This window comes from Mercurialis annua, linkage group LG2, assembly GCF_937616625.2.
Source record: "Mercurialis annua linkage group LG2, ddMerAnnu1.2, whole genome shotgun sequence".
NCBI lineage: Eukaryota > Viridiplantae > Streptophyta > Magnoliopsida > Malpighiales > Euphorbiaceae > Mercurialis > Mercurialis annua.
This window is the reverse complement of record NC_065571.1, coordinates 914,933-941,616: the sequence shown is the minus strand read 5'-3', so window position 1 is coordinate 941,616 and position 26,684 is coordinate 914,933. Positions and strand designations below refer to the sequence as shown.

The window sequence follows — 26,684 nt, the reverse complement described above, 5'->3', positions numbered from 1 at the left end:
AATTTAGGCCATAACTCAAATGATATAAATATACTATATATCATTTTGCTAAAAGTTGCCGATACAATTTCTTTTATAAGCGCTCTCCATAAAAAAAAATCGATTTTGAATTTAATGACGGAGTATGAGGGTATGAGGGGCCTTGACCTCACTAATTTTAAATATTGGCTAAAAAGTATTTAAAAAATATATTATAATTTGACCCCTTCAATTATCAAACCCCACGTATAATGCATTGCGATTTGGTTCTTTGTAATATAATTATTTCGGCTCCTGCTTAAATTTATATAAGTTAAATTTATATTAAATTTACAAAAAAATAATTGTGATTGTCATCAAGTAGTTATATATAAATTTAATATTTTTAACATATAACAATTTACGGCACATTATATTTTATTCTAAATTCAATTTATTTAATTTAGAGCAGTTTAATTTTAGTTAAATCGGATTGTGAATTGTTCCTAACTAAAACCTTGACAGCAATTCCCGTATTCGTTATTTTTTCCACCACACGTACACTGGCAGACCACACGTGCGGTAGCTGCTTTATTATAATTGTTGCCATCAACCTGAAAACCCTCTAATTTGGGAAATATTACCTTTTACCCCAATTTTACCAAATATATTGAATTAAACACCCAATTGGTATTTTATAGTTTTCAATTTGAGTCACTCTCAAACTCTCTCTTTCAAGATGCATCAGAGGATGAGACAAGAAAGGACTATCAAATATCAATCATGTTGAATCTAAACCATACTCCCCATTCAAAAGTAACTATATACTGTTCATGTTTGGTTGGAACTTGAGTTCCACTCATTTTCATTTAATTTTCATTTAATTATGTGCTATATAAAAAAAATGTTATTTGTATATATATAATTATTTAAACAAGCTATTTAGAACGTAAATTTTACATTTCAATTTTTTAAAATTTAGCATTATATAATTCATTGTTATTTAGCATTATATAATTCATTGTTATTTTTCGGCTGTTTCGGAGCAGCAATCGCATGCCAGCTCAATAACATCTTGTCTAGGGGTGATCAAAGTTTCGAAAAAACCGACCAAACCGACCGAACCGGTGAATTTCGGTCGATTTGGTTCGGTGATAAATTTCCATTCGGTCGGTTCGGTTAAAAAAAATATAAATTTTTGGTTATCGGTTAATGGTTCGGTTAACAATTTAAAATTTACACTTTAACCGAACCGACCGAAAACTTAAAATTTTGAATGCTTATTATGAAAAGTGGACTGATATTTTGTTTGAATTTAATTCTTGCTATGGTATATTGTTTGGATTTGTGAGAAAAATGTTTGATTTCTTTCTAATTTTCATAGGATTCAATTATTTGAATTTGTGAGAAAAAATTAATTGATCTTTAAAGCATATGTAATTGAAAAAAGGCCCATAAAAGCCCATAAATAGTCCATTTAACCGAACCGACCGAAAAAATTCGGTCGAAATAGATTCGGTTAATGTTCTTTGTTCGGTCGATTCGGTCAAAAATATTACAACATTCGGTTTGGTCGGTTTGGCCATTTTCGGATCGGTTTTGACCGAACCGACCGAATGCTCACCCCTAATCTTGTCCTCCCTATTTAAAATTATTTGCATATTAAATATGGACTTTTTACATTTGTAGCAATTTCAAAATGCATTATTTTAAATTGAGAAAATTCTAAATCACTCAAAAACTCAAATTTTTATGTTAGCGATCCGACTATTTACTTTTTACAAAAATCTATCTTTTCTAAAATAAGAGAGACACGGTTTATGATAAAATTATCTACTCAACAGGTTTTATTGTCGGTTAAATTATCAGTTCAACTATAGATCAACTACCAGTTTAGTTTTATTGTGTCAGTCTAATCCAGTTACACTCTCTGATTCATAATATTTGTCGCATTTGGTCATTTCACATAGATTAGAAAATTAATAAATATGTCTTAATTTATATATAGTTTTACTAAATTGTATATATTAATCATCACTATTTGATATTTTACTAATTCTTTTATCTTACTAAGTTATTTATTGTTAGGGATAAATTTAAAAGAAATAGTAATTAATACTTTCTTAAAACTCTAATGTAACAAATATTATGTATTAAATTATCTTTTAATGCGACAAATATTTTAAACTAGAGACAGTACCAGATTTTTAATTTTTAGGATCAGTTGGACCAGATAACTGGTCCGGTCCGATTTTGATTACTTAAAAGTCAGAGGCGGAACTAAAAATTCTATTATAAAAATGACTAATTTGTACAAAATAAAATTTGAGGGGGCTAATTATATAAAAATTAAAATTAAATAATTATATTTTAAAAAAAATTAAAATTTAAAAGAATAATTAAATAAAAAAAATTGTGAGAGCGGTCGCTACCTCATCCATGTAGCTGGTTCCGCCCCTGCAAGAGGTGTTGAGAAAGCAAATAATTCAAATATATTCTACTAGATATGAACCATGGTTAAGTGAAGTTACCAATCACAATAATGACATTAATTGAAAAGTAGAATAAGGTTCTCTCTATTACTATTGTCACAATCATTCATGGTGTATATAATGTACAATATAATATATAGTCTATAGAATACAATAATACCCCACAATTCAACCCGCAACCCAACCCCTTTGGCCAAACAATAAAACAAACTTTCTCTTCTTTTCTCTCATCTTTTCTCTCCATGTCTTTGACTTGGACTCTCCTCCCACACGCTCACATGCTATACTTTTTCCATTATTCACACTAATAATTTTCAAACAATTCATACAAAACAGCTCTTTTTTGTTACTGATTAACGTCGGCAATGGCCGTGCTACACCACCGCCGCCGCCACTACTTATCGACACTCGCAGCTTTCACTTTCTTGCTATTCTTCTCTTCCTCATCTGCAACTTTTTCTCAACTCGGTAAGATTTTTAAGTTTGTTTGCTTCAAAATCCAACTAGGTAGCACGGAGACATTTGACGTTTCGAACACGAAAAAATAACACCATTTTACCGTGTCTAAAGGGCATATTTTCCGTGTCCGTGTCTGTGCTACCTAGAAATCCAGTTCTTGAAACTTAAAACTGTGTTCATTATATTTTCTTGAATTCTTCGTGCAGATAATAATAATAACAGTGGGTTTCAAGAAAATGAAGAAGGTCAAAGAGTGAGTGAGTTAAGTAGTAATCCTACTCCAACATACAATGACCGAGTTTTAGTAACTCAGAAAAGACTCGGAGGACCGGGTTCTTCACCGCCCACGTGTAGATCCAAGTGTAGCCGGTGTTCACCGTGTAAACCAGTTCATGTCCCGATTCAACCTGGTTTAAGTATGCCATTAGAGTATTACCCAGAAGCCTGGAGATGCAAATGTGGTAATAAGCTGTTCATGCCTTAACAAAATTTTGCTAAAAAATGTATTTAATGACAACAAAAATGAAGAGGAAGATGAAGATGAAGTCAAGAAATTGAGAGTTGTGCAGAAAAAGGATTTAAATCTTTGTTTTAATGTTACTATTTGAGTAACTATTGGTGAAGAATGGAGGTGTACAATGTGGGCTTTGGTGCTTTTTTCAGTGATTTGCATATTTCATAATGATGATCATCATCATTTTTTGCCACTGGACAAAGCAGCTTTGGGAATGTAAGTTTGTAGAGGTGAGATTACCAAAAAACAATCTCTGTCTTGCTCTATTATTAATTCTCTCTTTGTTCATCATCAAATACAACTTTTTTTTTACTTTTATTTGCATATAAAATTCGACGGGTTGATGTTTATAGCGATTTAATTTTATGCATCTCAATCTTTTGTGTAACATATTTCTGTTTTGTGAGATTGTTTTATACAAACTGACTCCGTTTTTTTACACATTTTTGGTGAAAAAACGACTAAAGGTTACCTTACGCAAATGCGCGAAAGACTGGAATATCTAATGCGACGTTGTAAAGAGTGAAATTAAATCGCTGCAAACGTGAAACATTGATATTTAATATGTAAATAACTTTTTTTAATTTTATTATGCAAGAGAGACAGATTGGAATTAAGTAAAAGCTGTACTCAAGATGATGAGTATCTTAATTTTATATTAAAAGTAGCAAAATTTGCTCCCATTGGAGTCAACAAGCAGAGTACTAAAGAGATTTTTAGGTACATAATTGAATGGATTATGCTATATTAGGTGCAATTCAATGGTTATTTTTATACTTAGAATGGTGTATTTTTCTTGAGCATTGTCCATACATGTTGATTTTGTATTGAATGAATGTCACTAGTGAACAAAAGAAACAGTAGCAAGAAGGGCTACATTACAGGGAAGAGATTCAAAACAATGATTTGAATGATAATTTAATTTATAAATAAAAGATGGGTTTCCATTATAGTATATATAATGGAGCTGAGTGATATGGAAGAAAAAAATAGTAAGGGAAAAGCATCAAAGAAGAAAGATGGGGACACTACTGTTTGTTTGTTTTGTTTCATAATTCATTACTTTCTTTCTGTTCTGCACACATAATTTTTCTTTTTCTATTCTCAATCAATATATTTTTTTCTATCTTTTTCTTCCTTTCTTTTCCTTGTACTCTTGTTTGCAGTACGAGATGATTAGAGGTGTAAATGAGTTGAACCTAATTCGAATTATATGCCAATCTTGACCTCGAGCTTGAATGTGCATGTTACATAAGTTTTTTTTTTGGATAAATGATGATTTATTATGCTCAATCACAAAAAGTGGAAGGCAAAAATCCAAAAACCGGGACTATGTCAAAGAGGAATTACAAAAGTATCTAAACATCTAAATACATTTGAATTTTCATGTTTGGCCGAAAATTGTATTCAAACTATGACTTCGACCCGATTAAGCTCAAGCTTATTAACAAAGAAATAAAAAATATATCATATGTTTTTTAAAAATACCATGAAATATGAAAATCGACCAATATATATATATATGTAAATTTAGAGATATAAAATAGATAAATATATAAAAAATACTCTTCTAGTTTTCTTTCTTTCTTTTCTATTGTTGAATTGGCGTCGCACATTACTTGCCACTCACATATTATTATGAGATAAAAAGATTGTCGGGATTTTGTATAAAACACTTGTTTAGACTCGTAAGCCTCGACGTGACAATTCGGTTAGAAAGTAATCTCGAAATCTCTAGCTCACAAACACTCCAACTTGAGTGTTTTTATTTGATTTATCCAATTAAAGATCACCTTTTCAATCTCGTTAATCTTAAAATTTCTCAACCCAATTTTTGTTAAGAAAAACAATAATTTTTATTGATAATTGGGAAGGAGACGTTTGTAAGAGAAAATGAACCACGACCTAGCACATTACTTCTATAGCTCATTGGTAATAGCAAGCTTAATTGTTACCATGAATTACAATGAACCCACTTCCAATATCAAATTTTATCAAATTAAAAGTTCATATATATAAATTAGTATATAGTTTGAATTTGATAGCATGTGTGAATGTTCATTGACTGGGAGACAATTAGGTCATCAAGAAGACATCTAAAAAGATTTCCAATTTCAAAACATCAACACATACTATTGAATTGGTTTTCAATCTTTGGCAATAGTGTAAATAGTAATAGAAGACCCACAGTGTTGTTGTTTTCTTGCAGCAAAAGAATATAAGTACTTTCTATATAGTACTTCCTTTTTGATCGCCAGAAAAATAAAATTCATTCTCTTCACTCTACATGTGTCCACTTGTAAGAATTGTATTAGCTCAAACTTGTAAGAATTTGCAAATTCAGTAAGTTTAAAGTTGAAGATCGAACAAACATTAAAAACAGTTTTGATCGATCTAGTTAGGAATATAAATGACAATATAATTTGTTAAGAAATATATAATCATATGACTGAAGAGACAATGATGTTCCTGCCAAAGTTCGAAAATCACTCCCTCCCACCCTTAAGATCTAAATTGTTTAGCTTTTTCTCTTTAACGATTCAAAAAATTTAAGTTATACTCACATTTATTTTTATATGATTAAAAGGCTACAATTGTATAGTTTTATTGTCGATATTATTTATACATGATATTTTATAAAATTATTTATTTAGTTAGATAGTGAAAATGAATAAAATAAAATTTTGGTAGGTGTATATATAATGATCATATAGTGGTCAAAAATTCAGAATTCAAAATGTTTTATTACTAATGTTATGAAAATGAATATTTTTTAAAATGGACAAATTTATAATAATACTTTATAAAAAAAATTACATCTTCAAGGTGAAAAATTACACATTATGTATTCTACGTAGGTCCGTCCAGTACTAATAAATTTACGTACAAAAATTTAAATTACCATATGATGAGTATTGATATATTTAGAAAGAGATTTTTATTTTCGACTATAGAAACTAATTTGTGTTTAGATAGTGTTGCACTAGCTCTTTTTTAAACTAATCTACTGATGTATTTTGAGTTAAATAATAAATTTAATAAAATCAATAGTATTTGTAAAAAAATAATTTGAAAAATCTTCAAAAAAGGAAGAAAAATACACACGAGGGGGCCTGAACTTCCTGTGAAAACACAAAATGAAGGAGGAACATAATTTTTCTATTTGTTTGCATGTGACAGTGTTGTTTTTATGGAAATAGGCAAAAAAATTGTAGAAAAAGTGACTGTAAAAAAGTAAAAACATAACATGTTAATTACTCTTTGCTTTTAAAATGGCCCCCACCTAATTCACCCTTTATATCAATCAATCAATCAATGAGTGAATCAAAGGGCTGGTATTTGTGGAAGTGCTCATGGAATTCCAGTCCTAATTTCCACATGATCCTCTTCGTATTCATCTGTCCATTCACGAGTCTCCCTGACAATTATATCATTCTTTAAATATTTTAGGTTAAACTTAAAACAAGTCCTTCAAATTATTTATAAATTATACGAGTCTTTTTATTTGTGTGGTTTTTTAAAGAATAAGGGTTTATTTGCACTATTTAAAAACATTGAGGATCTAAGTGGCAAAAAAATTAAAAGAGCACGTGTATTCTTTCTGAATAACTTGAAGGGTTTCAATTTAATATCCAAATAAATTTTGTTTATTAATTATTGAAATTTTTTATATTTAATATTTTAAAATAAATAAATTTAGTCCTTTTTTATAATCTACAAAGTGAAAAGAAAATCATAGATATTTCAAACAATACTGTTGTTTTGAATATTTTCAGTTATAATTTTTTGTTTGACATGGTACTATTTTTTATATGAATAATTTAATGCATATTTTGATGCAAGATAAGGTTATTTGTTTGCTGAAATATATTTTTTGTCGATCAAAAGAAGATCTATACTTTTGCAAAAATTTACTTTTTTTTTCGCCATTTGCAAAAATTTACTTAGATTATACATATTGATCGATTGTTTTAGGGAATGAATAAAAAGTTATTGCGATATCTGAATTTATGAGTAAAGGTAAATATATAAACTCATATTTAACTATTTTATTTAACTATAGATAATACTATCCAATTTTAAATCAAAACCTTTGAATTGGAGTATCGCAATGCTTAAACGCTTTTACTTTATGTAAAACGGAAATTAATTGACCTAAAATCAATACGACTCTGATTGATTAAAATTATTAAGCATGCGAATTGATTACAACGCACAAACTAAGAGACCCTGTCGACCCTTTGCTATGCTTAAAAAGTGTGCATCATGTTGGGCAAGGTACGTAATGGTAAAGATATTCATTTTGGAAATTTACCGAGTACATGAGGTGTTTATACGGGTTCTAATTGTAAGATAACACTTTTGAACTTTTCATATTTAAATTAATTTTTAATCGAGTCGGATAGATCTCTCGCGGGAGGCAAAGCTCTAACCTCAAATTTTAAACGGTTACATATATATATGAGTATGTTTTGAACCAACGACCTCACTTGCGTCAAGAAAGTTCCTTACATGCTATTTTTTTTCTTTACACCAATAGAAAATTTAGCGAAGATTGCTGATATAAAGACGAAGATTGTTATTATTGGTCATTGCCACCGACATATCAAAGCACATGTTTTTAATTATTTACATGTAAATTGATGAGTTTTACAATTATTTTATAATTTAATCAATTTTTTTAATATATTTTATCTAATCATATTCACTACTATTTGCTTATATTATTCATGTTAATTAACTTGATATTATAAAAAATATATTTCAATTTAACCCTTCAAATTTTTAAAAAAATCTATTTTTAAATTCTATTTTTTTATATATGAGTTGACAATAATATTTTTTCAAAACTAAATCTAAAAAATCATATAAATGAATAAATTATTATAAACTCATTTCAATTTGATCTCAAAATTTTAAATTTAATCATATTTCTTTTCGTCTTTAAATATAAACAACAGATAAAAGAAACCTATAACTTGAAAGAAAAATTTTGGTTCATATATATAGGGAGCATATTTCAGTTTTCAATTCTCTTCAGTAAAAAATAAAAGCAAATTATATTTTGAAAAAAAAAACAAAATATAATTTAAGAGATAAAATAAAAATCAAATCACATCTGATATTTATATAAAATTTTAATTCAGCGAATCAGAATTTTATACCGTTTTGGTTCAACTTAGTTAATTTAGAAATAAATGATAATTATATATGATAATTAAATTAAATATATGTTAACATGTATGAATCCATATATTTATATGTAAATTAACTCTTAATTTATATTAATTATTTTAGAATTGATAAATAGCCATAGCAACGTTTGGCCATTTTGCTAGTTATAATTGAAAGCCAAAGGGGTGGGATGGTGGTGTGTGGTCAGTTTGCCCATTTCCTCGCCACTCTTTCGCTTACTTCGGGTTCCCTGTGAGGGAGAGAGAGGTGAAGATAACACAAATATATGATTTGAAGTGATGTTTGATTTGACAATGTTGTTGGGTTTGCCGGTGGAATGGGTGGTATACCTACTCTTTTATTTTATTACTATTGCTATATGGATCTTAAAACAATAATGTGAGTGATTTATACAATAAAAAAATAGTACTATACGGCTAAGTATATATGAAGAACTAGTTTTTCTTTAAGTGGTTTTCAACTTAAACCAAAGGATTTAGCCTTCTCTCTTTAAAAATTATGCTTTTCATTCTCTCAAGAAATAAAAAATTTCTTTCCTTTTTACTTTTTTGAGGGTGGAAGAAGATATTTTTTCCGGTTAAACGGAAAATTATCTTCTCTTCGTCTATAATACTATTTATTGTAGATCTATAGTTCTTGTTTCAATAAGTCTTTTTAAGATGTTTGTTTGCATTTTTTCGATTGAATAAATTTTTAAGGGCTTTTCTCACTTCTTTGATCCAATATTTAGATCGTTTAAATTTTTTTAGTGTTCGTTCGAACTTTAGATCCATGTTCTTGTAGATCTAATAATTGGAAGGTTGTAGATATACCTTTTGTTAGAATTTTTTTGAAGAAAAAAACCAAAAATATTAGACTTTATCGGATAGAGCGGATTATTTGTCAAATCGGAAGAAGAATGATCTAAGTATCCCGCTCAACGGAAATATGGTTTTTTTTGTTGTGTTAAGTTTACGGAATCCATGTCATATATGTTTATATTTTCGATTTATTTTTTATTGCTTATTTTTTATGGTAGCTTAATATTTTGTGATTCAAATTGAAAAGATATTGTGTTCTTTGTGATATGACACTACAGTCGACCCTCTGATAACTAATATACATGGTCGAATTTTTTTTATTAATTATTAGAATTATTAATTTATTGAATACTTTATAAGACGTAATATTTAAATTGATTCCCTAAAATTTTATTAATTATTAGAATTATTAATTTATTGAGTATTAATTATTAGAGGGTTTACTATATTTGTAATTTTGTTTTCATATATGAATTCTCCTACTCCCTCCGTCCCAATAGAGTTGTACACTTTACTTTTATCACACAGTTTAAGAAAAGCAATATAGTAAACCCACTTGTAATTTACTTTCATTAATGATTTTAAATAGGGGTAATATAGAAAAAATGAGTGTAAAAGTTAGTTACTTTTTGAAAGTGGACAAGAGTTTTGAGATAAAAAAAATTCTTAAAATGGACAACTCTATTGGGACGGAGGGGGTAGCTTGGAAAAAAAAACTTAAACCAGACCTTTTATTCAATTGCAAATTTATCTATCTTTTAATTAATATTTTTAATTTTTCACCTTAATACAATACGTATTTGTTTTATTTAAATTTTCTAATCATTTTTATCATTAAAATATAATTTTTCTCAACCACCAAAAATTAGAGAATTTAAAATTATATTTTAATATTAATTTTGATTTTTTAGATTAGAAATTAAATTTTAAAAAATGAATGTTATAATTATAGAATTGACTTATAAATTCAACTGAAAATTGGGACAGTCAAATTGATTAGAATTTTTTAGATAAAATTACAACGAAAAAAATATGAAATTGGAATAGTATTATAAAAACTAAAAAATTTGCTTGAAATTACAAATACATATAAAAATTTAATTTTTTTATAATTAAGCCTTATTTATATTTTCTTAAAAACAAATCAACTTAATCAATGTATTATGAGGTTTGGGTATGGTCCTCGCCATATAATTGTTTAGGTTTGAATGTCTGATATAATGTTGAAACAGTATTGCTAAAAGGTTAGTAATTCCAGCAATATGGGGCCAAATAGGAGGAAACATCTATCTTGCTTTGACCTAAAAAATATTCTGGTTTTTTTTTTTATTTTATCTGAAGGAAAAAGAAATATAACAAAAATGGCAAAAAGAAATAGAAATTTTGAAAATACAAATAGACCGGCATTCATCCTCACAGCCACCGAGTACTAAACAAAATGGGCTGAAGCAAAGGCATTCACTGAGATCAAAGCGAGTACTGTAGTCAAGTTCATTATGAAGAATATCATCGCTCAATTCGAAGTACCCAAGATTTGAGTCACCGATAACGAACCTCAATTTATTGCTTAGCAAGTTAAGGTAATTGTAAATTCTTTTGATCCATTTCTTTAGTCTTTATTAGAGAGCCAAAGCTTGACTTTACTAAAAAAATAAGGCTTGCGGAGGACTTTCTCTATGGATCGAGCATATGAGCTCTACCGCACCAATGCTGGTTATGAAATAATAGATCTTCCTCCCGGTGTCTTGCCAGAAGCTCGTTTTCTAACCTAAAAATGGATGCTAATATTTTAGGAACATGTGATCAATTGTAAAAAGATTATAGCACATCGTGAGATCTGTGTTAAGAATAAGTGGCATCTATCCAACTCTCTGGCCGGAGCCGGAGTCAAGGAGCTAGGCAAGGAATAAGACGTCTGAGAAGGGATGCAGTTTTTTTGTGAAGCCTCAATATGAGGAAAACAAAGACATCCAAAGGCTTTAAAATAGGAAAAGGTTTTTCTAAAATGGCTCACGTTATTCCTTGTAAGAAGACTTCCAATGCTATTCACATTGCATACCTCTTTCTTAAGAGGTTGTTAGGTTGCATGGGGTACAAAAGACGAGCACGAGGTCACCTCTTCATCAATATAAAGGGCCTTTGCTTTCTGGGCTTGAATGCTTACCTTATTATTCTATTATGAAAAGGGGCAACCAACATAAGGGGCGCTTCCACTGGAAACAAATCCACTATCTGTTTTACGTCAAGCAATACGTGGAGTAACTCCCGATATAGCAGTAAATTTGTGAAAAATGTCGACTGATACGTAGACGAGGACGAATTATAGTAATTTGCTCTATTAGATAAAAAAGTATTTAAGTATATCCTACAATTCCTTGGCTTGAGATTGCAAAGGATTAATTCGCTAGAGGTACGTAGTCGCTTTAGCGAAGCTTACAGGGGTTAGCCTTTTCTTTTTGATCATAAACTCCGCTGATCTACTCACATGGCAAAGCTTACGTTCGCTCTGAGAGACTTCCAGGTGAGAACAACCCTAATGGGCAAGCTTCAATAATATCCCAGGAATGAAAGAACTTCTGGCTATCTAATCACTCTTGCCACTGAGAGGGAATTGCATATTAAACTACTAGCTTGGCAAACTAGATTTCAAACAATAAAAGTAAGAAAAATGAAATTAATATTGATATTGTTGCCTCCGATTTCTAAACAGTTGAAACTAGGTTGTAAAAGAGCCGAGTCGAAATCAAATCATGCCAAGTAAGAAAAATGAAATCAATATTGTTGCCTCCGATGAATTATATAATTTTAAGTTTGAATTCGAGTTAGATTGAACCTAAATTCTCAAATTTTATGCTTGAATGTGCTCAAATTTTCAAATTCAAATTCGAATATTCAGATGTTCAAATTAGAATTAAACAAGTTTGAGTTCAATAAAGAACAAAGATTTTTATTAAAAATATTGTATGTAAGAGTTTCATATATACTCGCAATAATCACGAGTTTTTTTAATTAATATATGGGATCGAAATTCTATGATGTTATATCATGCTAATGTATACAAAACGTAGGTTTACTTTGAGCACTCTAATTTTTTTCAAAGTAACATCACCGGAGGCACGACCCGACCAGTTACGGTTAGGAGCGCATCGCCGGCAGAAGAGATGAGGGGACAGATGCACACACGAGGCGGACTGATCGACACAACCCAAGGTCCAACTATGAGTTTTTTAACTGCAACAATTTAAATATATACTATTAGAGCTGGAATTACTGCAGCTGTTGGCACCAAACTTGTCCTCCAACGGATCCTCGTTAAGGAACAAGTTCATATCAAAATAAAATTCGAGTACAAAGCTCGAGTAATTGATTTATTTTTGGCTTAAGGTCTGAAAAACTACCGACCTTTCAAAATTTTTTCAATAGCACCCTCACCTTATAATTTTTTCAATAGCACCCTATTTTATATTTTTGGTTTTCAATAGCACTCTAAATTAAAAAAATTAGATGATTCCATTACTATAAGGATGAAAATTTTCAAAAAAATTAAATTTAAAGGTGAAATCATACTTTTTTCTACTTGGACACTTTTAAACAAGCCTTTTAACTTAAAAAAAAATCAAATAAGTTCTCGATAAATGAGTTTAATTTGATGATTTATGGTGCTATTGAAAGTCAAAAATATAAAATAGGGTAAAATTGAATGTTTTACAAGGTCGGGGTGCTATTGAAAGCCAAAAATACGAAATAGGGTGCTATTGATGAAATTACAAGGTGAGGGTGCAATTGAAAAAAATTTGAAAGGTTGGTAGTTTTTCCGATCTTAAGCCCTTTATTTTTTTAAGTAGATTTTAAGTAATTTATAAGGTGGTAGCTTTGGATTGGGCTCTAGATTGGGCTCCATTATAATACTAGAAGCTAGAAAAGATGGTCCTGCCTAGTGTTTCTAGTTGTTTTGAACCCACGAAATTTTAGAATTTTGACTAATGTAAAACAAATCTTAAATTTGAGATTGACCTTTGAAACAGGCATGGAAATGCACTGCTTCTAGATTTTTCCAAATCTTGCTCAAAGGCGGAGCTAAGCCCTGACTTCACTTGAATTATTTCCAACCCAAAACGCAAAAAAGACCAGCGTTTTCAACATGAAGGAAATCATTTCTCCCCTCAGTTAAAACGACCAAAACACCCTCTTTGTTTATATAAACGACAAGGCGAGTCCTGTCATTTTAACCTTGTCCCCGCGTTATTACACTTATAACCGCCATTCTCATTTTTCCCTCATCTCCATTATCGCAAAAGAAAAATAAAATTATACGAAGAGCCTGAGAATCAATGGTTGCCCCAATCAAGGTATCGATTAAAATCAATCTCTTTAATTTTTTTATCAATTTTGGTTTCTGTTTGTTTTTTAATTAGTTTTTTTTATTATTACTACGAACCCTAGCTGGTGATTTTTAATTTAAAAAAGTTTGATTCATTTCTTAATTCAATTAAGCTGGAGTATATTTTTTTTGCATAATTGTTAGCTTAGATATAGTTAAAAAACAATTAAACCTTGGAAATGATCTTTGTTATTGTATCACAATTAAAATAATTGATTAGAATATGATAAAACAATCAATTAGTTTTTTTCTGGATGAATAAATATTTAATTCGGATTACGTCGAAAAGAATACGTAAAAGGCGTGTAGTAATGCTGTGAGCTGATTTTTTTTAGTTTGTGCAGGATCCTAGGGAAGATGTCATTCAGGCATGGTACATGGATGATAGTGATGAGGATCAAAGATTGCCCCATCACAAGGATCCTAAGGAATTTGTTTCACTGGACCAACTCTCTGGTAATCATTAATGGATAACTTCTTATTTTGATAAGATTGTTTAAGGTGTTAATGTATAATGACTATAACTCACCTTCAGCGAATAATCTATGTACTTGCAGAGCTTGGAGTTCTCAGTTGGAAACTAGATGCTGACAACTATGAAACGGATGAAGAGTTGAAGAAGATTCGTGAAGAACGTGGATACTCCTACTTGGTTTGTTGCTTTACTTTTTAATCGGAGAATAGCTAATCATGATTACAGTTTAGTTTTAATTACTTCCGTAATGACCAGGGGTCAAAATCAAACCAAATTGAATAATCCAACTGAACCGACCGATTTCATTTGGTTTGGTTTGATATTAAAAAATATTCATTGGTTCAGTTCGAGATATTTTAAAAACTTATAATTTCGGTTTGGTTTGATTTTAGAAAAGAATGAATATTGTGGTTTGGTTCAAAGCTTATGCACCCTAGTAATGACCAAATGCTTTGTCTTTTTTATTTGGGATTGCCAACTGGGTAACATGGCATATGATGTACATATACCATAAAATTTTAATGGTATTCGTTGGGCAATCAGAATTGTGTTATTTGCAAAGGTTCTATGCTTCGTTTTGTCACGAGTCTAAAGTATCTTTTATTGTAAGTTTGACAAATACATGAATGTTTACTGATTAGGAATTTTTGTTCAGGACTTTTGTGAAGTATGTCCAGAGAAGCTGCCAAATTATGAAGAGAAGATCAAGAACTTCTTTGAAGAACATCTTCACACGGATGAGGAGATTCGTTACTGTGTAGCTGGAAGTGGTAAGACTTGTCTGTTTGCATCTCACTGCAATATGTAGTCATTGATAGAAGGTCCTTAATAGTCTCCTCTTGGTGAAGGCTATTTCGATGTCAGGGATAAAAGTGAACGCTGGATTCGTGTTTGGGTGAAGAAAGGGGGAATAATTGTTTTACCTGCTGGAATTTATCACCGCTTTACACTGGATACAGACAATTACATTAAGGTAATGTAAAATACACAATTGGTTCCTATATGCGTGTATTTTATTGGAATAAAAAGTGTATTTCAAATGTTCTTTTGTTTTACCTGTCGCATCTTACTTGTAACTGAAAAACTGTGAGATGTTTGTTAGTTGCTAGGGCTAAGCTGTTCACTGTTTCCTTAACTCTTCATAGGATGTTTAGTTTAATAAATTTTATGCAAAATGATGACCACTAATGTCGTGTCCCATGTATCTGCCGCTATTAATCCATACAAACCTTTTGTTTCATGGCGTTGCTGTGTGCTGGCACAGGCCTTTCCTAGTTTCCTAGTTCCTTTGATGTCTTAGATGCTACGTATCACGTACACTTCATTCAACCAATTTTTCCATTTTGGAGAAGAGTCGAAAAATTGCCATTTCGGACACAGAACTTCATTTTTAACATTGAAAACCTTAAAATAACACCGTTTCGCCGTGTCATTTCCAAGTGTCCTGTTATTCCATATCCGTGCACATGCTACCAAGCTTAGTCGTGTTTGTACATTTGCATTCATGTTTCTTTGCAATTTCTCTGAATACTGTCTTGTGTGCAACACAAATTCATGCAGGCAATGAGACTTTTTGTGGGTGATCCAGTTTGGACTCCATTTAACCGTCCACATGATCATCTTCCAGCAAGGTAACTTTCTCTAGCTGATAGTACATTCAAGAAGCTTTTTGGAGTCTTACGTGGCTGACTTCTATGTGCAGGAAGGAGTATATCAAAGCTTTTGTGCAGAAGGAAGCTGGTGATCAGGCTGTTGATGCGGCTGCATAAAAACGCTGCTGCCTCTAACATATAAACTAAAATTAAGAACTTTCATATTAATAAGAGTAGCCATTGTTGTATGACGGGTTTGTTTGTATACTACAGTTGACTGTTGCTATTACAGCGACTTGCTATGCTTCATATATATGGCTTGCCTGTACTTTACCTGCAAGGCTGTAATCTATCACATAAAACAATTTGCATGTTTGGTAATTGACTAATTGGTGTATTTGAGCTTGTATGATCTATAAATGGGGTGCATATGTTGATTTATTAATTGGATAATGATTTTTGGACAGTATAGATGTGCTGGTACTACCTGATCATTTGGTAGGTATCCTCCCAGCCCCTCAAGGCTTGGCCCGTGTGGCTGGGCCTTTTTACGGGCGGGTGTGGATTTATATAATTGATTAATTGCTGACGTAGATCAATTGAAGTCCCTGAATTTATCAAAAAATTATTACAAAAGTCGCCCTTGAATAGTAAATATTAGGCGCAAGTACCAGATTTAAGTTTGCATTTAAAAATATAAGCTTAGCCGGAGTCTATTTAAGCCTGTCCCATGAATAATGTTGGTGCGAAGACTAAGCATGCGCGCCTGTCCCATTAATAATGTAGGCACGAAGACAAAGTAGGCTAAATCGCATAGCTACCGCAAACGTATTTCTCTGTAGAAGGTTAAATCGCATAGCTATATAACAAACAAATTTCTCTGTAGGCATGTGCGATGGGTGCCAAATGACAAACATTGAACATCTTTCTGCTTCAGAAGGCATTGAAGTATTGATAAATTACAAGCAGAGTTTTTTTTCGCTTGTAGGAAAATTGAACTTCACAATTTTAGCATATTGTCGCTCCGCATTCAATTTAATCTATAGCTCATCACTAGGAATCGAAAGATATTGTTTCGAGTTTCGACGTGAAGTCTTTTTCTACATTATTTTTTAGATTTGGGCCAACATAGCAACTTTTTGTAATACTTTAATATATATGCACTACATCAATTTCATGTTGACACGTATACTAGGATAACGTGGTCTCTTGCTAAGCAAGCCATATTTCAGTTCACCGTGTATTAAAATATGATTCTTTTCTATGATGATGCCAATTGGCCACCTACCCCAACACTATGCAATAATTAATAAAGTTCTGATTTCAAAAGTGCATCAAAATTATTAGTTTTATCGGAGAGGAAGTAATCAATTCATTTGACAAATATAAATTTACTGACAACTGTTCTAAGAGCAATTCAAGCCACAGGCTTAAGAAGTACTAGAATTTGTTTTATTGTGAAAATGGTAGGGAAATAAGAGACAGTAATCCTTTTCAAGGCAGGCATAGATATTAGATCACATGTATGAAACAAATTATAAAACCAATCAGATATAACTCAAATGGTATAAACGATGAGTAGCAAACTGCTGGATTGCGAGTTCGATTTTTTTCCACAAACGCTTTTCTTTTCCAAACTATCCAAAAAATAATTATAAATTATATTTATATAAAAAGATAAAAGCGAATCCATTTTAAAGTCTTTATACTTTACGTTTTTGTGTTATCTGATCCATACAAATTAATAGTAATTCATCAAGTTCTTACATTTTTATATTTTACAAGTGAGGTCATTATCTTATTAATGTCCAAAATTTACAAATCAGCAGCAAAACAATAATTTACACATCATGATCTAATTGAAAAATTATACAGATGTATAAATTATTCTTTTGATGTTGATATATAAACTATGAATGCTAATTAACACGTGATGCGTAATTGTAATTTTTCTTTTTAATATTAAGAACGGGACAGCGCTTGTGGGAGAAATAGATCTCACGACCTAGCAGATTGCTGCTCAACGCTTACATCATTTGAGTTAGAGCTCATTAGTACATGCCTTAAAAGCTCAATAATTGACAAATAAAGGTGTTTGTAATTGATGAATTTTAATTGACTTTTTAGAATTGGATAAATAAAAATGTATAGTACCATAAAACAAATTAAACATAAGTTATGTATATGTATGTAACCAATGAGCAAGCTCAAAGGCAATAAACTATCAAGTCGTAGGTTCAAATTCTCCTACAAGCACTTTTATCTTTTTAATTATAAAAAAAATAACCAGCGTATCGTATATCAAATAGTATAAATGTTGGGCAGTAAACTGATAAAGCTATGAATTTAATTTCTTCCATATACGCTTCTCTCACAAATTATATACTATATAAAAAATGTATACATATGTAAATCTCAAAGCTTATACTGAAAAGGAATTCAAAATTCTACAGGGAAATCTAATTACGTTATCTTTGGGGTACGAACTTTAATAAATTAGAGCTATATGGTGATGTGTGTCCTATGTCCAAGGGTAAAGGTCCAACAACATTTCATTAATTGGTTAATTTAAGGGCCAGTTATGGCCAATGTTCCAAACCACATGACACGTTTCAATATGCCAAAATTACCGACACAAATAAATTCAACTTTTTTTTAGATATGTGCTTTTCTCTATTTGGATGGTTTATGAGGCAATATTATTACGATCCTTTTAATAAAATATTGCGTTTCTACAAATAAATTAATGGATCCTATGGTCCAAAGGAGGTGGGACTATATTTGGTCTATAACATATTGCCACGTTTCATTATTAAAATCTGCAAATAAATTGATTAATTAACTTATATTATGATTTGTCTCCTAGATATTTCTCTTTCAAACAATTCAATGAGATATTTTGCCTACAAACACTATCAAAGCTCTATATATATTTTGGGAAGGGTTTATGGGCGGTGATATCGCTATATCCATATTTTTTTTTTGGTAAGTCCATCTGGTTTTCAAGGCTTCGCCCTGACTAATCCGGATCCGACCCGCGTCGCACACCTGGCATGGTTGATGAGTCTGCCAGTGAGAATTTTCTGCATTCACAAGGACTCGAACCCGAGACCTTACTTAAGCAATAGCAAGCCGCTTATCACTTGGACCAACTCTCATTGGTCGCTATATCCATATATTATTAACTAAATAAGTAAGCGAGGTCTTATGGAACAGAAAGAAAAAAAAATTAAAGTAGGTCAATATATATAATTAATTATATAGTTTGCATTTTCTAATTTCTTTTTCCTATTTATGAGATAATAAAGATTAAAATAAAGACAAGAATAATTAACGTGAATTATTGTAGATATATGTTGGTCCCATACAGATATGAGTAGAGTTGCTCAAAGATAAATCTAAATTAAATAACTGAACTAAAAGTGAAATGATAAATTCGATTTTGCTTGAAATTAAAAGAAGAAAATTTATTGATCAGATTTTGACTTTACAAGTAAAAAGTTTGATCATATTTGGTACAAATTAAAAAAAATGAAACAAAAAATCAACCTAATTAATTTCAAAAAGTTAGTTTAAAATACTTAAAATGCTTTTAAATTAATTTGATGCAATTATTTAAAAATATTTTTTAATTCAACTTAAGCCAAATACAGAATTATAAAAAATAGAGGGTCACTGTAGTTCATAAATTTGTATATCGAAGTTCATGAAAGATAAAATTTGATCATCCTGTTTTTTAAACTTGATCATTTTGAATTTTTTTATACATAATTGATCTAGATATATAGAGTATGATTATATGTGAGTTAATTGTCTATGACACACAAATTAAAGGACCGGGATGACCCTTTGCTCTAAAAGATAACGTTGGTTTCTTTGTTTTTGAAATAAATAATGAGGCAAATAACCAATAACTTTCCCAAAAGGAGAAAGAAACTAATAAAAAACCAAAAATACCTCATTGAGTCATTACCTCTTTTAGCTCCTTTTGCATCGATCCTCCTTTGATCATTTCTCATACCCTTTCTACTTCTTACTGATTCTATTCTATATTCTAAATTCTTTCAAGAGAAACATAAATCTAATCTTTCCTAAGTAAAAACATTCCAACAAGAAAAACTTCACAACTTCATACTCAAATACAAGAAAAAAACCAAAACACACTTCAAATCTTTGCCTTATTCCACATTTTTTTCGAATCATGAATCGCATGAGCCGCGTAAAAGAAGAGTATGCTGGAGCTAGTTCATCATCATCATCATACTCGTCGTTAGATCTCGCAGCACCTCAACCAATGGAGGGACTTCACGATGGCGGTCCTCCGCCTTTTCTTACGAAAACATATGATCTTGTTGAGGATATAAACACAAATAATATAGTTTCTTGGAGTGGAGGTAACAATAGCTTTATTGTTTGGGATTCACAGGCTTTTTCCATCACTCTTTTGCCTAGATACTTCAAGCATAATAATTTCTCAAGCTTTGTTAGGCAGCTTAATACATATGTGAGTATATTTATTTTTAAATAAATTTTGTAGATTTTATCTTCAAGAAATTGTTTGGATTAGTAGTAGTGTAATTTCACGTGTTTCTCTTATTTATTTATTTTTGTTCTAAATGGGAATATGCTTAATTTCTCATGATCCTGAAGGAGCTGGAATGAATATTATTGACATATTAAAAAAGAAATGAACTTTAATTATTTTTTTGGTAAGATCTAGTTGGTTCTCTTTTATTTTTCTATTTGTTAATGTGGACATTTTGTTTAATCAATGATTTGAATATAATAATAGTTATGAATTTAATAATTTGTCAAAACTTTTATCAGTGTTTGACATTTGATGCTTTGTATGCTATGTGAGTTCTTGAGTGTGCTCGAGAGTTCACACAATTTTTTTGACTCAAAGATAATAAAAGTGGCAAAGCTTTGCGGTTGCTAAATTACGGATTTACAGAACGATTAGTATCGTTTCATAATTGAACTTTTATACTTACATAAGGTCATTATTACCAAAAAATGCTTATGAGGCGATAAAAAAGTTCAATTTTTCGTTGCCACATTAGCAATTTTTAATCCGAATTAGTATATATAATGAAATGTTACAAAGAGGTATAAATATTTTAACTCTAAAAAGATGATTAGTTTGTTTTTTTGGATTTAGTCATGAAGAACAAATTTGGTTTATGTAGGGGTTTAGAAAGGTTGATCCAGATAGATGGGAGTTTGCAAATGAAGGGTTTCTAAGAGGGAAAAAACATCTCCTCAAGAATATCAGAAGAAGGAGAAAAACTCAACAACCTCATCAAGTTTCTCAAGAATCTCTAGATCCTTGTGTTGAGCTTGGAAGATTTGGATTCGACGCGGAAATGGACCGATTAAGGCGAGATAAACAAGTTTTATTAATGGAAATAGTGAAGCTTAGAAAGCAACAACAGACTACTAAAGCTGGTGTTCAACTAATGGAACATAGACTTAAAAGGACAGAATCAAAGCAGCAACAAATGGTGAAATTCTTGGCTAGAGCCATGCAAAATCCAAATTTTGTTTACAAAATGGCTCAAAAAAAGGACAAGGAGCTAGAAGATGCAATTAGTAAAAAAAGGAGGCGGCCTATAGATCAATCAGGGCCTAGTAGTTGTGTTCAAGTTGATCAAGAATTTGAAAATTTTGTGAAAATTGAACCTGATGAGGAATTTGGTGATCTTTCGGAATTCGAAGTTCCGGAGGTGGAAGGTGATGAACATACATGCAAAGTTATTAAAGAACTTGATGAAGATGGTTTTTGGGATGATTTATGGAATGAAGGGAATGGGGAAGAAATGGATTTGTTGGGTGGTGATGTGGAAGATGTAGATGTGTTGGTAGAACAGCTTGGTTACTTGGGTTCTACTCCAAAGTAAAAAAAAAATTAAGTTTTTCTCATCTATTAAATTTTTGAGTGAATTGATTATTTTATCATGATATCCGAGTTTTTATGATTTGGACGGAAGATCTAGAATTTGATCTTTCAAAATTTCATTTGATAATGTTTTGCACAAGATATCATTATATATTTACTATAATAAAGTTTAACTGCAAATAATTTGAATATTTGACAAGAAAATTACGAAGACATGCCTAATATTTTATCAATAAAATGCATTATTAGTCATTTGATTTATTTTTAATCAATGGCAGAACTAACCGAGCTGTCATCCAAAATTTTCAAGAAAACGAGAAAGAAGTTATAATGAAATCAAAATTAGAGAGAGATCAAGAGATTATAGGTAAATTAAATGCTCATGTCATTTAGTCATTCCAATTCCACTGATAAAATTTATCTTTTTAATTTTTTGTTGTATCATCATCGATCCACCTTTGGCTGAATTAGCGGCTGCTCCCAAATTTTAGTTTGCTAAAATTATCTTTTTAATTTTTTTTTACTATAGTCATTTAATTTTAATTTTTATAAAATTAGCCTCTCAAATTTTATTTTATATAAATTAACCACTATATACTAAAATTTCTAATTACGCCCCTACAAATGGGATCACACTAAAGAAAGCTATCAAGAAAGTTAATTTGGTAGCATTTCTTGAAAATAAGCTATATATACATATAAATTCTTGAGGTGCAATGAGATTGTTTCAGATGCAAGTAATTAAATACCCAATCACATTTAAGCTAGTGAGTCATGAAGAATATTTGCCGGTGATCCCTAGTTTAGTTGGTTAAAGCGTTTTCAAGTGTATTTGAAAATCATACGTTTAAATTCCAGTTCTGTAACTAATATTTAACAAATGAGGCTCTAGTAATTGGATGGTATTTATGTCAAAAAAATAAATAAAAAATGAAGGATATTTAATTTACTCCTTTGAATTCACTTCAGGTCTCATACTGAATTGCAACTAAAGCTGCTCTTTCTGTCAGACTATATATGTTGTATTTATTTAGGCTTAAGGTCTGAAAGACTACCAACCTTTCAAAAAAAATTCAATTGCACCCTCAACTTGTAATTTCTTCAATAGCACCCTATTTCGTATTTTTGGCTTTGAATAGCACCCCGACCTTGTAAAACAGTCAATTTTACCCTATTTTGTATTTTTGACTTTCAATAGCACCATATATCATCAAATTAAACTCATTTATCGAGGACTTATTTGAACTTTTTTAAGTTAAAGGACTTGTTTAAAAGTGTTCAAATAGAAAAAAGTATGATTTCACCTTTAAATTTAGTTTTTTTGAAAATTTTCATCGTTATAATAATCAAATCATCTAATTTTTTTAATTTAGAGTGCTATTGAAGCCAAAAATACAAAATAGAATGCTATTGAAAAAATTACAAGGTGAGGGTGCTATTGAAAAAAAATTGAAAGGTCGGTAGTTATTCAGACCTTAAGCCATTTATTTATACACCTAATTTGTCATTTGTGCTTGCTCTACACAGTTCTATAATATAAAATACAATTTATTATTTTGTCATGAAGTGAGCTGTTCTGTTGCCTGTTGGTGGTGTTACCGAAATGATTAAAGCTTGATTCTTTACAATTTTGTAGAAACTTCAGGAGGGTTATGTTTTTTTTTTTTTTATCAATTATTTGCTGCAGGCACTCTAGCACATTCTTATGTCAATGTGTGAAAATATAAAACCAAAATGTTAACGCGTCCGTAGAACTTGTGACACAGGATCATCTAATTCAATTTATATTTTTTTAAACAATTAATTCTAAAATTCTTTATTTTTGTATCAAATAACATCATAATTTATATTTTTATTTCAAAAAATAAATTTAAGATAATTATATCGCAACAATTAGGAAAATATCTAATTATTTTTTTGCATCCCTCACTTCCGATTTGTATTTTACGCGTTTTAAAAATACAATTATAGGGTTATTTGATCCAAAAATGAAGAGTTTTGAGATTAGTTGTTCAAAAAAGTATAAATTGAAGTAGATGACCCCGTATCACAAGTTTAAGGGGCGCGTTGACCCTTTATTCGAAAATATGAACATGAAGATCTTATTAGAAAAATGAATTAATAAAATATAAAATTATAATAAATTGATAGGCATAAATTTAAAATATAAATATTTGTTAGCTTGTTCCAATATTTTATAATTTATGTCACTTATATCAAAATAATGAATTAAAATAAAAAATTAAGAGAAATATAATATATTTTGATCTCTAAATTTATTTTATGCTAAATTAGTTCATAATTGATTTTTTAATTAAAATCTAAAAGAATAATCTATCTAATTTTATTACATTATATGTTATTAAAATTTTATAAATTATTAGGTTATTATCTTCTCCAAATAAGGAATAATTCAGTCATAAAATAACTTAACATACTTAATTTTTTTTATAAATTAAACTTTGAGCAAATCACTTTGAAATCACTCGCATATGATATATTTTATAGATTCATCCCTTTTGTTTAGAAATCACCTTCACTTTATTTTCATTAATACTTTAATTTTATTCGTTAATTATTAGTGTTAGTTACCTGAGTTAAGGGATTTAATTGAAAATAAATAAATTAAATATAGTTTTTAAATTTATTACTGATATAAGTATAAATAAAAAATGTATTTTGTAAGATCTTGTGATTTTACAAATCCAATTAAAATGTTTATTGAGTTTATTAATTTTTATTTTGTTTTTGCTTTTTTATTTTTTTAAACTTAAAAACTGTTACAACAAAAATTTATTTTAAAAGAAAAATTTAAAACATTAAAAAGTTTTAAAAATTGAAATTAAAATCATTAATTCATTAAATCTCATAAAATATAATTTTTATTTACTCATATTAAAAAAATAAATTTAAAAAACTAAACTAAACTAAACTAAAATTTAATTAAATTGGTTAATTAAGTTAAAAATATATAAAATGATAAATTGTCAACAATAATAAAAATGGGAGATCATATCATTCCATTTTTAAAAAAGATAGACAAAACTGTGAATTATGATAAAATGTCATTAATATTAGACTAGTTTTCTCTTTTCTTATTTTCCGTTTGGATATAATTGGCTTAAAATATAAAATTATTGGACCACACTATCATAATTTTTGATTTAAAAATAGATTTATCAATTTTATCATGGTTGTAAATATATTAATTAATTTTTCAAAAGAAGTTATAGTACTGAATTGAGATATAACAATATATCAAGATCCTATATAAGCAAGAAAGCTATGGAAGTCTAATATCAAGCATAATCAAGATATGTAAATTGTAACAGGAAGGTGGTCATCATGTTTTGGGCATTAAGGGGACCAACAGCATCTCTATTGTATGAATGCGCAAGTGGTTATGAGGTTGATCGATATTAGCTAAGCAAAATTTCGGATTTGAATTGGTTTTCTCATTCAAATTGCAAATGAGTTATAGCTCAAATGACATAAGCGTTGAATAATAATTGTTAGGTCGTGAGTTTTGATTTCTCCGACACACACTCCTCCTCCCTAATTATCAAAAAACATCTTAATTCAAATTCTAGAAAAAATGATGAAATCATTAAAGAAATTTTCAAGTATAACGAGTTTTTCTTAATAATGATAAAAGACGTCTCTAATATTCAAAATAAAAGATTAATGAATATATATAGAATATATAAATACACGTTTTAGAGAAATAAATTATTTAGCTAGATCAATATTTAGTTAGAATAAAATTACTTTAAATTCATTTTATTTTAAATGAATTTTAAGTTTATTCTTTTTGGATATGTATTAAGTAATGAACGCTAAATATCATTTTAAAATAAAATTAAACCAAAGTTTATATAAAAGTGAAATGACCATGTATGTTTTTGGTTTAATTCTAGTGTGAAATTCATTTACTCATCAAATGTATTCTAGATAAAACTTGATTTTATTATAGTATGGAATTAATTTTAAATACAATAATTTTTTATTTAATGTAATTCGAAATTTTAATTAAATATTTTATCTTGTAAAAAATATCCTTCATTGTATAATTTCTCGTTAAATTTGCATACAAGCTTAAGAAACTGTTATCATTTTAAAATTTAAATTATTGTTTGGTATCGATTGGTATATTAATATTTTATTAATCAAATTCAATTCCCACTATTTATCATTTGACTTGACACTCCCAAAATCAATGAATTTTTTATATGATATGATAAGAGTCAAAAGGCTTAACCGTCCGGCTAAGAAGCACGGAAACTTCGACAAAGTTGCGTTTTTCGTTTTGGAAACGTTTCGGAAACCGAAAATTCTTGGACACCCGTACGAAACGTTTTGGACCGTTTCCGTAAATAATAAAAATTAAAAATTTGTAAAAAAATTAAAATTATTATCCACATTTAAAAAAATGTAACTAGTTACCCATGGATTTTACATTCGCATTGTTCATAATACATCAAATATATTTATTTGTGTTGAATTATATTATATATTTTTTTATATTTTTATAAAATTTTAAATATTAAGTATATTAAAATGAATTATTTTGTTAATTATCATAAATATTTAGATAATATTTTTATAAATATATCTCTACATTTTTGTTATTTACACGTTTCCCCCACGTTTCGTGTCCTTCACTTTGAAAAACTTTCGTTTCCCCGTGTCCATTTCGTATCGTTTCCGTATCCCGTTTCCGTTTCCGTGCTATCTAGCCGCCCTGACAATCTTACACTCATGATATATAAGGCTTAATCATTCAAAAACTTCCATCTTTAATTTTTTTTTCAATCGCACCCTGACGTAAGAAAATTCTCTCAGAACTCCTCCACCTTTAAATTCTTTTTTTTTTTATAATTGGGAGAAGGAGGAGCACTTAAGGGAGGAATTTAATAAT

General features: G+C 29.5%; 3 protein-coding genes across 5 annotated transcripts; all 3 read left to right on the top strand.

Moving 5' to 3' along the window:
• The first annotated feature begins 2,584 nt into the window (after positions 1–2,584).
• Positions 2,585–4,232, top strand: LOC126666990 (EPIDERMAL PATTERNING FACTOR-like protein 5). 2 transcript variants are annotated; one of them, XM_050359931.2, is made up of 4 exons: positions 2,585–2,918; positions 3,116–3,370; positions 3,573–3,653; positions 3,891–4,232. In XM_050359931.2, exons 1-3 carry the CDS (start codon positions 2,816–2,818, stop codon positions 3,641–3,643), a joined length of 429 nt encoding a protein of 142 aa, XP_050215888.1. In that variant the 5' UTR covers positions 2,585–2,815; the 3' UTR covers positions 3,644–3,653; positions 3,891–4,232. The 2 variants fall into 2 exon arrangements, with proteins under 2 accessions (XP_050215888.1, XP_050215887.1); XM_050359930.1 differs by lacking the exon at positions 3,891–4,232 and having other exon boundaries at positions 3,573–3,773.
• A 9,415-nt stretch (positions 4,233–13,647) lies between these two features.
• Positions 13,648–16,248, top strand: LOC126670253 (acireductone dioxygenase 2). Of its 2 annotated transcripts, none has more exons than XM_050363942.2 (7): positions 13,648–13,768; positions 14,145–14,256; positions 14,358–14,452; positions 14,931–15,045; positions 15,124–15,248; positions 15,836–15,906; positions 15,978–16,248. In XM_050363942.2, exons 1-7 carry the CDS (start codon positions 13,751–13,753, stop codon positions 16,042–16,044), a joined length of 603 nt encoding a protein of 200 aa, XP_050219899.1. In that variant the 5' UTR covers positions 13,648–13,750; the 3' UTR covers positions 16,045–16,248. The 2 variants fall into 2 exon arrangements, with proteins under 2 accessions (XP_050219899.1, XP_050219898.1); XM_050363941.2 differs by having other exon boundaries at positions 14,136–14,256.
• Positions 16,249–19,780: 3,532 nt separating this feature from the next.
• Positions 19,781–21,970, top strand: LOC126666976 (heat stress transcription factor A-6b-like). The gene is made up of 2 exons (XM_050359916.2): positions 19,781–20,371; positions 21,057–21,970. Exons 1-2 carry the CDS (start codon positions 20,069–20,071, stop codon positions 21,765–21,767), a joined length of 1,014 nt encoding a protein of 337 aa, XP_050215873.1. The 5' UTR covers positions 19,781–20,068; the 3' UTR covers positions 21,768–21,970.
• Positions 21,971–26,684: the final 4,714 nt, after the last annotated feature.